The following is a 13,831-nucleotide window of genomic DNA, read 5'->3' as shown; positions in this document are numbered from 1 at the left end:
ATCTCCACTGTACTGTTACTTCTTATTGCTTCTGCATGCTAAAAAGAAACAATAGGCAAAATAAACAATGACATATTAATTTGACATGCAAGTCAGTTATAAGTTGGACTTGTATCCATAGGAGTGAGATCCTATTACTTTCTCATGCCTTTCTCCTGGATTCTCACGAAACTCGGAATAATACTTTTCCTTGTTCCAATTGATTATCTGAAAATATAATTGTCCCATGCTAACACAGGGCAGGATAAATTTTGGTTCTGCATAGTGCAGTCTTTAAAATAAAGTCAGGGTTCAAAGCCATTTTACCCCTAAACTCATTAAGTGACATTAAGCACCATTTCTTAGTTTGCGGGTCCCTGAGATGCAAATATGTAAACTTCATTTAGAACCATACGGTTGAAAGGGACCTCAGAGGTCATCCACTCTAACCCCCTGCCCAAGACCCAAGACCTTATTCCATGAGGCCTGTCCAATCTTTTCTTAAAGACCTCCTGGGTTTTCTACAAAGTCTTTTTTTCCCTTCCCTTGCTTTCCCCTTTCTCCTTTTTTTTTGAAATGTGTGTGGGAGGCTCTGTCTTGGAAAAAGCTTTTACCGTTTGTTTCTAATAAATCCAATTCTGTGACTCTTTTTAAATGAAATAACAGCATTTTAATCATTTGCAGGATGTGTTCTGCCCACAACCAAGATACGGAATTTAGCTTTCTATCTGGAGAGGTTTGGGTTCTTGAGTCACCCTATTAAAAGATGCACAATTCAGAACCAAGCTTTTTTTTAAACCCCCCCCCCCAAACTTAAACAGACCCAGTGCACCTTTTGTCTTTATTTTTGCACACATTCCATGACTTCTGAGTTCCTGGGCTGAAGCTACGATCGCATTTTCCTTCCTTGCAAGGAACTTACCCGTGACTTTCATGTTTCAAGCGGTATTTCTCCATATTTGGAAAAATAAATGGCATTTCTACTTCAGCATGCCAAAGGCAGTGAAGATTTGCCAGAGGTAGACTCCTGCCCTGTATAGCAGGTTTCTCCCAGTATATCTGAATATTAAAAAAAAAAAAAAAAAAAAAAAAAAAGCCAGCCACAGTTTCTCTCCGAGTGAACTAACAGGTTTCTTATCTTCTTGGTCCAGGGCCCTGCTGGCTTTGCTGGGAGGGGTGTTCCTGCCCCAGGGAATGGGACAGAGGTGGGACGGTGAAGAAAATGCCCTCTCCAGAGCTGTGGTGGCTTCCGTGAGTTGAATGCTTGATCTTTGGAGCAGGGAAATGCTGGACTCTTTGTCCTTTGGGACAATCCACAGTGTAAATTTCAAGTTTTCACGGCCATGGGGAAGAACAAAGAACAGTCCCAGAGAGCCTTTCACACTCTCTGGAAATTGTCTTCAGGCACACAGCCCTTGTGATCGTACCTTCAAATATGTTTTTTTTTAAAAAAAAAAGAAAGGAAGAAAGAGTGTTCAAAGAGCAGCTGAGATTTTCCTTCATTGCAGGCCTTAATTGAAGTTGCTGTTTCTGCTCTTCTAAAGGAGACTAGCAAAGGAAGATGTTGTCATTTGTAGCTATTGTGAGTGGCCCCTTGCGGTTCAGTCGGCATAGAAGTGTTAGAAATCCTTTGAACATTTTGCATTTGATTGTCTGCAGAATTTTTTTTTCACTCTTGATTCTTTTTGATGGGCACATGGGCAGTTGCATCTAATCTGCCTGTAATAATTGGTTCTGATAAAGTGGACTTGTAGATTTTATTATAGCGGACGTCTCTCCGGATGGCCTATTACCTATTCCTTGAGCATCTTATGACTGTCACTTTGTTGTTTGTATCTTATGATTTATGTTGATTCCTTTTATTTAGTATCTTATGACAGAGTTCCCCAACATTTCTGGCTTTGCGGACTGGTGGGGAGGAGGGATGGTTCCGTATGAACTTAAACGAAGTGCACATTTGCCCACTGCTCACACAAATGACAATGCGCACACGCGCAATGCCGGCTATTTCCATGGCCCGGTTGCAAACTGCTCACGGCCCACTAATGGGCTGTGGCTTACAGTTTGGGCACACCTGTCTTATGACTATCATTGAATATTATGTCTTATTATTTATGATGATCCTATTTATGATTATGATCATGATTTACCACTTGTTGCTTGTATGTACACTGAGAGCTTATGCACTGGAGACAAATTCCTTGTGTGTCCAATCAAACATGGCCAATAAAGAATTCTATTCTGTACTGTTCTGTTCTATTCTATTCTATTCTATTCTATTCTATTCTATTCTATTCTATTCTATTCTATTCTATTCTATTCTTTTTTCTATTCTATTCTATTCTATTCTATTCTATTCTATTCTATTCTATTCTATTCTATTCTATTCTATTCTATTCTATTCTATTCTATTCTATTCTATTCTTTTTTCTATTCTATTTTTTCTATTCTCTATTCTATTCCAGAAGTCTTAAAGTTGCCAAGTTTGGAGACTTCTAATCTGTGACACAGGAAAGGACGGTCTTGCCATTCACGGTCTTCTTCTCTTCTCTCATAGTACATCGAAGAACTACTCCTGAACAAGCAATCCCTGCTGATCTTCTTGGAAGAGGTCTTCTCTGGGTCTCAGCAGCTCTCCCTCTCCGGTAGAGCGTGGCTGAGCCTGGTGCTCAATGCTTATTACGCTGGGACCATCCCAGATGTCCTGATAGTGCCTGTTAGCATCTCTTACGAGAAAGCTCCTGACTTCATTCACAGGGGGAAGGAGGTAAGAACAGCTGTGGTCAAAAGGCCCTGCAAATCTCAGATCTCAACTCTAGGATCTGAGAATCCTAGAGTGGGAATTTGGAGATAATCTAGGATGAGAGTAAGAGCCACTCCATCAGCTCTATATTCTCTTTTTAGCAGCCCGGTTATTTAACTGAGATTGCTGGACATAAAAAATTGTCTCCTTCAGTTTGCAGTCCCCCTCTAACCTCAACAGCTTCCTATGGGATTTTTGTTGTTTTTATTTTTTGTATTTCTACAAACATTGGTGGGGAACTGCTCTCCCAACTAATCCAGTTCTGTACATCTTGACAACTTCAAGGTACATGCACTGCAGCACTTGGAGAATAAATGCTATTTGCCTATCTCCATCCTTTATAATCCTGCATCTTTCAGATGTGGAGGACTTAGGAAATCTGAAGATCCTTCTTCCAACACATCTGGCAAACGAAGGGTCCTTGGTATTCTCTGAGCTTGGGGCTTTGCTTGCAGATGTTTCATTGCCAAACTAGGTAGCTTCATCAGTGCTAGAGGATTAGGGTTTGCTAGCACTGATGAAGTTACCTTGTCTAGTAATGAAACGTCTGCAAGAAGACCACCAAACTCAGAGTCCCACAGAGCATCCCCGAGCTACAAGTATTCTCTTCTATTGATACATCTGAAAAATGTTGGATTGCAAATTGCTGTTATCTTAATCTTGTATCCGCTGTTGACCTCAGAAGGGAACAGCGGAAGGAGATTCAGGAAATAAAACTGAATAGAAATTAAGTCCATTCCATATCATTCCTTCAGGATGCACTCTTTGCTTGTTGTGTTGCCTGTATGTACAGCTCATATGCAAAGGGAGCCTTCTTTTGTTTCATCTGAATGGAAACCAGTCAAAACAAAGAGGTGCAGATAGCTTGCTAGAGCCAAGCTGAGGCCCCTCCAAGGAGGCTCCACCATCCTCAAGGGCAGTGGTTCTCAACCTGGGGGTCGGGACCCCATTTGGGGTCGAACGACTATTTCACGGGGGTCGCCAAACAACGCAGTCTGCCATTTTTTCCCCCTTTTCCTTAGCTGTGCTACTCCCTTTTATTCTATTGGCTTTTGAAAGCCAATAGAATAGACTCTCTTGAATAGAGTCTAATTCTATTGGCTTTCAAAAGCCAATAGGAATTGTCCAGGCTGTCTCTGCCCTGCTGAGCCCGCCAAAAGTCCCATTCTGCAAAGGGTGCTGCACCAGTAGAGTAGTCCTCGACTTACGACTGGTTGAGTAGTCCTCGACTTACGACCGGTTGGGGGTCGCGGCATTAAAAAGGTTGAGAACCACTGCTCAAGGGGTTTTTCTCTCTCCTGGGTTCAGGAGTTGGGGTGCCTAGCTCCACAACCCTTCACATTCCTTGTGTGTCCAATCACACTTGGCCAATAAAGTGTTCTGTTATTTATTTTTATTATATTCTATTTGTATTCTATTCTATTCTTTCAGGCAGAAGAGGCACATTTTTTTACTGTTTCCCTAAGATTAGCAATAAGGAAGTGCCATTAGAAAAAAAAAAAACTGGCTAGTAAGCGGACTGGCTTAGAAATGCTCTTTATTATTCCTAGCTCTTAGATGGAATTGCAAGAAAAATACCCGAAGGAGATTTTAAAAATTCTGATTGCCCACCTGCAGCCCATAATGGCTCAGTCTCTGCCCTAATTCTGCTGCTTGTCCCTTCTGGGGTTCAAACTGAAGACAAGCATGGGGCCTCCATCCACCACTAGGGGCGTCCACCTGGAAAGGGTCAACAAAGTCATAATGTTGACCACAGCTAATGTCTGCATTGCTTGTTCCGTTTTCCAGAGCCCCAGCCAGACTCTCGGTCTCTGGACCACTGTGTGGACTCTCTGCCGAGCCGCTTGTCGGGGATTGGGCTGCGTCCGGATCGACCTTGCTCAGCCCTTCTCCTTGCAGGTACGGAGGGGAGGCCTCTCGGACATCCAGCCCTGGCCCAGCGGCCTCTGTGCCAGGGGAAATGCTTGAGAAACATGGTGATGCCACAGTAACCGCATGGTTGAGGCTCCATCTTGGTTAGGCATGGATTGTGACGCCCTTCCGTTTTCTGATGTGTGGGATGCACCTTACACAGGTAGTCCTCGACTTAAGACTGCAAATTGAGCCCAACATTTCTGTTGCCAAACAAGACATTGGTTAAGTGAGTTTTGCCTTGTTTTACAACCTATCTTGCCACGGTTGCTAAGTAAATCATTGCAGTTGTAAAGTTACTAACACGGCTGGTTAAATGAATCTGGCTTCCCCGTTGAGTTTGCTTTTCAAAAGGTGATCACATGACCCTGGGACATGGCAACCGTCATAAATAGGAGTCAGTTGCCAAGTGTCTGAATTTTGATCAGATGACCATGAGGATGCTGCAAAAAATGGTCCTAAGTCACTTTTTGTTTTAGTGTCGTCGTGACTTTGCACAATCACTGAACGAAGTGTTCTAAGTCAAGCCAAGATTCTTTTTCTTTCTTCCTAGGAATTTGTGACAAACAGATGTTTCAGGCAGAACAGCTCTAGGAAGCAGTTGAAAGAACTGCTTTTACCTGAAATTTTGGGCAGCTGGTAAGTGTGTGTGAGAGTTGTGGAGATGTGAAAGCTGCAGTGCTTAGCCCGCCCGCCCCTCCCCCAGACACAGAAGATGCAAAAGTCCCAGCTGCAGTTGAAGAGACCCAACATCTGTCTGGATCCAAGGAAGTCAGCCAGAAAGGAACTCAAAAGGTTTCTCCAGTTAACTTAGAGACAGAGGTCGCATCTGTCTTGCTTAGCAACAAATTTTGGGCTCTATTGTCGTAAATGGAGGACTCGTTGTACAAAAGGGGCAGACTTCCATTGAAACTTCAGGTCCATCTTTTTGTCTGAATTAGCTAAAGAATCTGTTCATATCCTCAGAAAAGGTTTGGACCTGGGCAGGAAGCCAGTGGGGCAACTTTGGATCAATTAATCTCCCTTAGCCCACCCCACCTCACAGGGTTGTAGTGAAGACAATGAGAGGAAGGAGCATTATGCACAGCACCTTGAGTTGCTCACCCACAACAAACTCTGGGCTGTTAGTCTAACAATAATATTATTTTAATCTGCAAGATCCTTGTCAATGGCCAGAAATTAATACAACTTGTAGACCAAATGATCTGCAGGAATCCTATATGTTTGATATTTAAGTAGACCAAATGTGATCTTTGAGCATTGGAGGAAGGATGGAATAAAAAGCTCAATGATAGAGTAGATAGGTAGGTAGGTAGGTAGGTAGGTAGGTAGGTAGATAGATAGATAGATAGATAGATAGATAGATAGATAGATAGATAGATAGATAGATAGATAGATAGATAAAGGGGCGGACGGAGGGAAAGACAGTACTGATCCAAAAAGCTGCTGTTCACCAAATCCTCATTCTCTGGTTTAATAGCTCCAGCATTCTGGATTGTGAGAAAGTTGAATGTTGGCCTACGAGCTCTCAAGATATTGTGGCACTGACTGTAGAAGAACAGGTTTTGCTGGACAATTTAAGCCTACATGCTTTGAATGGTAAGTAGTTGCCCTGTGAAAAAAAGGCTACTTAAAATAATGAATGCTAGTTTGGTGGTGTGGTTAAAGTCACCAGGCCAGAAACCAGTAGAAGCCCCACCAAATTCCAGAAATCCTGATCAAATCAAAGAATTCTAGTGACAGAAAATCTGTTGTTTTTGACTGAACTCCTTCCCCACCCTTAATTATCTCTCAGAGGACTCCATAAAATTTTCCCATTGGAAGGACTTGGTGGATCCCATTTGAAAAACCTAGTATTAGAGCATCTCTGAGAGACGATTCTAGACCAATCCCAAGAGTTATTTGGGGAGGAAAATTGAGGAGAACATGCTTCTGTCTTCTCCACCAGCCTCTTAGAAGAAGGGCCTGAATGTAAAGTGACAGATAAACTACAAAAAAAATTCAACCTTTTTCAGCATAAGGATGAAGTAAGCATAGATTATTTAGCAAAAAAGGTGTCTTATTGGGCTCTAAGAAGTTGGAAGACAATAAACTAGACTTCGAGAAATCTTCTGGGTTCTCAGAATGCTTCATCCAGAGACGTTCAGCTAAAGAAATGCATTTCAGATGAGATTTTCCAGCTCTAAATTCTCCGTGTCTCTTGAGTTACTGCAGTTCCTTCCCTAGATATCAGGAGAAAGCTCTAAGCAGAGGCAGCCTGTTTTCAGCCAATTCTGCACATTATTGTTGCTGCATTTGTCTGTGTTTCTGCCAGCTGTGCCTGCCTGTCTCACTTGGATAACATGGCACATGAGTCCCTTCTACATCCCAGAGGTGATGGGAAAGATGTTGTTCCTGTGTCAAGGACACAGATGTGTCGGTAGACAGACGCCTACGTTCAGATGGTTTGTTCCCATATCAGGTTGTGTGAGACATGGCAGGAGTTGCTTAGGTAGTGAGTGTTAACTGGCAGCAACAGTAGAAGAGCTGGAAAGAGTAGCGTAATTAATCAAGGAGAGAAGCAACCTAGAATTAAAAGGAGAAATTAACCAGTAGAACAGCTGGCCTCCAGAAGTTGTAGGTGCTTCATCACTGGAGGTTTTTAAGAAGAGATTGGACAGCTGCTAGTAGGACAATATTGGAAGAAGGAATCTTTGCCTACTTTGCAAGAGTGGTTTTATAAAGTTTCTTATTTGGCGGAAATGGCAAAGATTTCGGCTTTCTTAAAGGAGCAATCTCAAGAGAAATTTTTTGTTGTATGGGAAAAATGGATAAATTTTATACAATATAATTTGGATATGGAAAAATATCATTTAGCTTTCTCATAACTTGTATAGATTGTTTTTTCTTTTCTTTTTCCGTCTTTTGTTTTTTCTTTTTTTTTCTTTTTTTCTTTTTCTTTTTCTTTCTCTCTCTTTCCTCTTTCTTTTTTTTTTTTAAGTATTTTTTTTATTAATGCTTATGTTACATATATTTTATTATTATAAGATGTAAAATTTGTTTAGATATTTTAAAATTTTAGATAAGCCTATATTCAGTTCTGGGAAGTTCGGGGAGGGGGGAGGGAGGGGTGGGTTTGGGAGGGATGGGGTGAGGGTTGATTTGTTTTTGGTTGTATATTTGTAAAACTTTTAAAAATTTTCAATAAAAAAAAAAAAGAAGAGATTGGACAGTCACTTGTCTAAGATGGTCTAGGGTCTCCTGCTTGAGCAGGGGGCTGGACTAGAAGACCTCCAAGGTCCCTTCCAGCTCTATTCTGATTCGGTTTCTCTTGTGCTGTCTTGTGTAAAAGCTGCTTGGTTTCTCCAATGTACAGCTCTGAACACTCCTCAATGCACTGGACCGCATACACTGGAGTCTTATGTACAATCTTTAAGATGGATAAGCCTGTCTCAGAGTTTTGGTGGGTTTGGACATGTTGTAGTTTTGGGAACACTGAACACTTCTGATGCTCAGAGGAAGAGTTTCTGCTCTTTCCAGCTTCTGAGAATTTTTTTTTTAAAAAGGAGAAGTAAGGCTCCTCCATGGGAGAATAGCCCTTCCTGTGGGATGTGACCAGATGGCTAGTTTTTGTTTGATGGAGAGGATCTATATGAAACGGGAGCACTCAGAATATGCTGGTTACTAGCCAGTCCCACTTAGTTGCTTAAGAGCCTTTGTTACATAAAAGATGGGGCTCACGTGTCAAGGTGAGTTTTTTAGTTTATTGCTATTCTCTGAGTGTGGATGTAACTTCCCAATTATCAGTTATTTTAGTATAATAATTCCAACTGCTCTATCTGTGCTAATGCATAGCCTGCGTGACTTGATATAATGGTTTATGAGCACCCGCTCGCTGTCTCTCCTTTTACGATTCAGGAAGATTATTATTGCCGGGAAAAAGAGTACCTTACCAAGATAAATCCTTTCCTTTTTTTTTTTTTAAAAAATGAAATTAAAAAAAAAAAAAAAGCAAATGGCTCAGCCTGGCCTATTACAGTCAATTTATTCAGCAGGAAAAACAATTTGGGTCCAGCCAATCCACCTGTTTTGCCAATTGTTCTTGCAAAACAATTCAGTTCCTATCCGATTTACTCTTTGCTAGTAAGGATTTAAGAGTCCATGTTTTGTTCAGTTGAGATCATTTTGACAACCCCCGACTGCTTGGTAGTATTATTTCCTTTGTCCAGGGCAGGGTTTCTCAACCTTGGCCATTTTAAAACATGTGGACTTCAATTCCCAGCGTCCCCGTGATCATGTGATCAAAATTCAGATGCTTGGCAACTGGCTCATATTTATGACAGTTGCTGTGTCCAAAGGTCACATGATCTCCTTTTGACCAGCCAAGTCAGTGGGGAAGCCAGATTCACTTAACGACTGGGTTACTAACTTAACAACTGCAGTGAGTTGCCCTGTTTAGCAGGCTTTTCCTAAGAGCTGGTCCGGAAGAGCCCCATAATGAGGTACCTGCAATGGTTTTATTTTGCTTTTCATCACAATAGCCTTTGCTAACTCTGCCCACTGTCAACCTTCCTAGCAGGTATATCATGTTCGGCCATCATGGCAGTCCACATCCTCTCTGCACTTCTACACAAGCACCAAGAGGTAAGAATGGAAAGTAAAGAGAGGCAGGGGGGAGCTCCCACTTTCTCCCAGGAACCCACTTAGGGGTTGGGACCTTGGAAATAATAGGAACTGGCTTGCTCTGTAGAACCTCAAGGGGCATGATGACTTGCTGTATCTCCTGGGCTTCTCATCTCCTCCAAAGGCTAAACATACCCCCATGTTATCAACTCTCCTCATAGGACTGTGGACTTTTTGTTTCCTTTCCTTTCTCTTGCATCCTTGAACCATCCTTAAAAGTGGGATGCCCCAAACTGAACCAGTCCTTGAAGGAAATCTGGGCAGCACACAATAGAATGAACATGGAGCCGTGGTGGCGCAGTGGCTAGAATGCAGCATTGCAGCTGATTCTGCCCACTGCCAGGAGTTCAATCCTGACCAGCTCAAGGTTGACTCAGCTGCCCATCCTTCTGAGGTCAGTAAAATGAGGAACCAGATTGTTGGGTTCAATATGCTGATTCTGTAAACTGTTTAGAGAGTAGGTATTTTCCCGTAAGTGACACTGAGGGTCTAGATTTCCTTCAAGTACGGTCAGCATAAGACTTCTCCCAGCACTCATGTCCAGGGTGATCCAAAAAGCTGCTGACTGTACCAGGACTAGCACTTTTTCGTCTTGGTGGCTTCTGACCTGACTTGTGATTCCAGAAGTACATTAAAATCTATTTGGCTTTCAATATTGATGTCAGCCCTTCCGGATAGGCCAAATCAAGAAACAAAAATGTTCTTTTACTGTCTTAGCAGAAACTTGAAACTTGCTCAAGTGTCCCTGGCAGGGGCAGGTGGTCTCAAGCCCATCAAATTATTCCAGATTAAGCAAGGAAATTCCAAGACATCAACAATATATTTATTTTCATGGCTTTCTTTCTTCCTGCTTCTACCAGGGGGTTTTCCTTTCTCGACTAATGCAAGACTTTGTTTGGATCACCGATGAGATCCTGATGCGCAACTGTGATGTGGGATTTTCCGGCCGGGTACGTGATGTGTTGTGTCATGGCCTGTCCCTGCTGCGAGAGTGCATTACCCTTTTTAGACTCTCCTTGGGAGATGTCTTGGTGGTTCCCAAGAAGACCGAGGCGGCCATCAGGGAGCTGAGCCAGCACAGCATGGCTCTCTTGCCCGTCTTCATCCAGGAAGCTGTTGGGGGTGAGTATCCAGGTTCTCAAAGTCTCACAAAGCCTACTTAGATAATGTGGCTTGCTGATGTTTGATGGCTTCAGAGGAGTAGTGGAGAACTTTGGCTAAGACCACAGAGAGAGACTGACTGGATAATTCAGGGTATGGCCAGAAGCAATAGCAAAGACTTCTGTTTGGGCTTCATCTGCTTTTTCTTCTAAGTTCTGGGCTTCTCAGAGCCATCAGCCTTTTACTGTATCACTATGGCTCCCTTCTCAGCCATTCTTCTTCCCTTTTGGACTCTACAGCAGGTCGCCCTCTGGCCCTGTTCTTAACCTTTAACCATCTCATCACCTCTTTGATTTGTTTCTCTTCCTGAAGTTTGGTAGTGGAAGTTTTTAGGTATGGAAGGTAAGACTCTAGGCAGTGTTTCTCAGCATTGGCACTTTAAGACTTGTGGACCCAACCATGCTGGCTGTGTGATTTGGGCAGTTGTAGTCCATGCATCTTCAAGTTGTGAAGGTGAAGAAACCCTGATTGAGGTACCTCCTAACAGCTGCATTAATGTGCATTCCTCCCATCCTAAGAAGAAAAAAAGAAATACACACCCTGATTCAGGTATGTGTGTGTCTGTTTGTGTGTGTGTGTCCACCCAATGCTCAGGGAGACAATGAAGACCTTTCCTTTCTTCTAAACAATGGTGACGCCTGTGTGGTGTGTTGCTAAGTACATGAAAATGATGATGTAAAGTGAGGCAAATTCAGGTTTACTCCTCCCATCTTTTGGGCAGCTTGTTCCATCAACGCTCTTCTGATGGAGGTGCTGCCGTATCTGGGGAGCCCTGAGCAGCTCGGGAACTTCGTCCTGGCCCACGAAGAACTTCACAACAAGTCCGTCCTGCTGGTCCAGCTGCTACCCAAAGATTTCCTTCTACGCCAGGTAGGCAGTATTTGCTTGTTTGGCAGAAGTTCTTCCCCAAGAGAGTTGAGTTGAGTCCTGTCAGTAGATTTCTTTTCTTTTGGGCTTGAGACGTTTTGCTGCTTATCCAACGAAGAAGAAGCCGTTTGGATAAGCAGCGAAACATTTCAAATGAAAAAAAGGAAAGAAGCCCAGATGCTGTGACTCAACTTAAGATGACAGAATCTTCATTGGCTTCCTGGGGATTTGTATCAGAACCATCCTTCCCGCAACCTAATCCGCCTCATTTTAGCCCATTTTAGGAAAGCTAGTTACTCCCTGGTTTCAGTTGTCCTGCAAATGCAGCTCATTGAGTTAATGATTCTACAAACCTCCTGCTTTTCAAAGATAGAAATGGCATATCAAAGGATGGGGCAACATGTGTTACTATGGCAGAGATTCTCTCTTGCAATATCTTAGAAGCCTTCGGAAGCGATGGGGGCCCCATCACTGGAGGCCATCAAGAAGAGACTGGACAGCCCCTTGTCCAAAATGGTATAGGGTTACCTGTCTGAGCAGGGGGTTGGACTCGATGACCTACAAGGTCCCTTCCAGCTCTGTTATTCTGTAAATTCATTGGTTGATAAATATAAAAGATAACCATTTTCCTTGGTTTCTTTCTTAGTCTGTACTTTTAATTTCTCTTTAATTTTTTTTTCTTTAAGATCATGGGTTAAAGATTTATTTTTAAAAGGTGACAATTGCCGTTTATCCTTCGGTTGGCATAGGGCAGACCTAAGATTTTCAGAGGTTCTTTAGCATCCGATTGTATTCCTAGTTCAGTGTTTCTCAACCTCAGCAACTTTCAGAGGCTGGCTGGGGAATTCTGGGAGTTGCAGTCCTCACATCTTAAACGGGCTGAGGTTGAGAAACCTTGCTCTGCCCTAGAGGTCGCCTATAAAGAAAATGGTAGCACTTTGGCAAAATTCGTACTAGCATGCAGGTTGTAAGTTGAGGACTACTTGTACTTGAAAATTAATTTTGCAGCCGCTGATGGATAATCCTAATGCAGATTTTAAAAAGTTCCAACGCCTGCAATTGCTTGTTTTTTCCTTTGTCTCTTCCAACATACCGAAGTGCTCTTATTCCTAATTCGTAGGAATGTGCTTCCATCTGCAGTTTTAAAAGGGGAATACAGCGGGGGGGGGGGGCGTTTCTCCAACCTCAGTAGCTTTACAACTTGTGGATTTCAACTCCCAAAATTCTGGGAGGCTGTGCTGGCTGGCCATTTTTCTGTTGAGGAATTCTGGGAGTTGAAATCCACAAGCTGTAAAGTTGGCTATCCCTTCGGTAGAGTAAGAGGGAATTGTGGAACTGGGAATGTGTAGCAATAATTCTTGTTTTGCTGCTCTGCAAGGTTTTTTTTTAGGAATTTTGGGAAGCATTTTGTATTAGCATTCTTTTTGAAGAACTTGGAAACAGTTTTGCCTTTTGCTTTTGAAGTATTAAAAGATTTGCCACAGAGCAATTACATGAGTAGACAGCTTTTGTGAGTTAATGAAATGGGTGTCCATGACTTATGACTTCCTGGAGAAGATGCCTACTCTGAGTCATTGGACTGTGCCTCTGATGGGGCTTGAATTACCAGCTATGGATCTTAGGCTGCCTGTGACTAACAAACATACATCTTCACTTGCAAGTAGATTATTAATACTTACAACGCATTTTCAGGTACATAAATGAGTAACAGTCATTGCAACAAGATTAGGGGACTGGGGGCTAAAACATATGAAGAACCATTGCTGGAATTGGGTATGTCTAGTCTAATGAAGAGAAGGACAAGTGGGGACAGGATAGCAGCGTTCCAATATCTCAGGGGCTGCCCCAAAGAAGAGGGAGTCAAGCTATTCTCCAAAGCACCTGAAGGCAAAAGACAAGAAGCAACGGATGGAAACTAATCAAGGAGAGAAGCAACCTAAATCTAAGGAGAAACTTCTTGACAGTGAGAACAATTAACCAGTGGAACAACCTGCCTCCAGAAGTGGTGAATGCTCCAATACTGGAAGTTTTTAAGAAGAGACTGGACAGCCATTTGTCCAAAATGGTACAGGGTTACCTGCCTGAGCAGAGGGTTGGACTCGATGATCTCCAAGGTCTCTTCCAACTTTATTATTATTATTGTTGTTGTTGTTGTTGTTATTTTGAGCCGTTCGTTCCCTGCCGAGCAGTGCGCATTGGCCAGCCCAGGTTGGCATTGATGCCTTTCCCTGCTTCCTCCCAGCCTTGCCAGTCGGTGCACTACTATTGCCAACATGCCCTGGACAAGCTGGTGGAGGGTGGACTGCTGGTGGCCGAGGAGGTAAGGAACGCCCTTCTCTCCAGCACCAACCCAGGTTGGTTGTCACAGCTGCCTTTCCCATCTCTACAATGAACAAGGTGCAGGAACAGCTAGTCCTCGAGTTATAACCGTTCGCTTAGTGACCGTGA

At 42.8% G+C, this 13,831-nt stretch overlaps 1 protein-coding gene across 7 annotated transcripts in view; it reads left to right on the top strand.

Moving 5' to 3' along the window:
* GPAT2 (glycerol-3-phosphate acyltransferase 2, mitochondrial) overlaps positions 1–13,831 on the top strand; it is a 58,280-nt gene that overhangs the window by 38,296 nt on the left and 6,153 nt on the right. For all 7 annotated transcript variants that reach the window (XR_005554404.1, XR_005554405.1, XM_039324182.1 and 4 more), the window contains exons 8-16: positions 1,131–1,230; positions 2,537–2,746; positions 4,571–4,681; positions 5,247–5,332; positions 6,174–6,292; positions 9,249–9,316; positions 10,216–10,477; positions 11,238–11,386; positions 13,626–13,703. Coding sequence is in view for 5 of the 7 variants with exons in the window: in XM_039324182.1 (XP_039180116.1) it covers positions 1,131–1,230; positions 2,537–2,746; positions 4,571–4,681; positions 5,247–5,332; positions 6,174–6,292; positions 9,249–9,316; positions 10,216–10,477; positions 11,238–11,386; positions 13,626–13,703 (1,183 nt within the window). In the remaining 2 variants the exon portion in view is untranslated. The remainder of the gene's footprint in view (positions 1–1,130; positions 1,231–2,536; positions 2,747–4,570; positions 4,682–5,246; positions 5,333–6,173; positions 6,293–9,248; positions 9,317–10,215; positions 10,478–11,237; positions 11,387–13,625; positions 13,704–13,831) is intronic.

Source organism: Crotalus tigris, unplaced genomic scaffold, assembly GCF_016545835.1.
Source record: "Crotalus tigris isolate CLP2741 ecotype Arizona unplaced genomic scaffold, ASM1654583v1 scf7180000024293.1627790, whole genome shotgun sequence".
NCBI lineage: Eukaryota > Metazoa > Chordata > Lepidosauria > Squamata > Viperidae > Crotalus > Crotalus tigris.
This window is presented reverse-complemented; position numbering and strand designations above follow the sequence as displayed.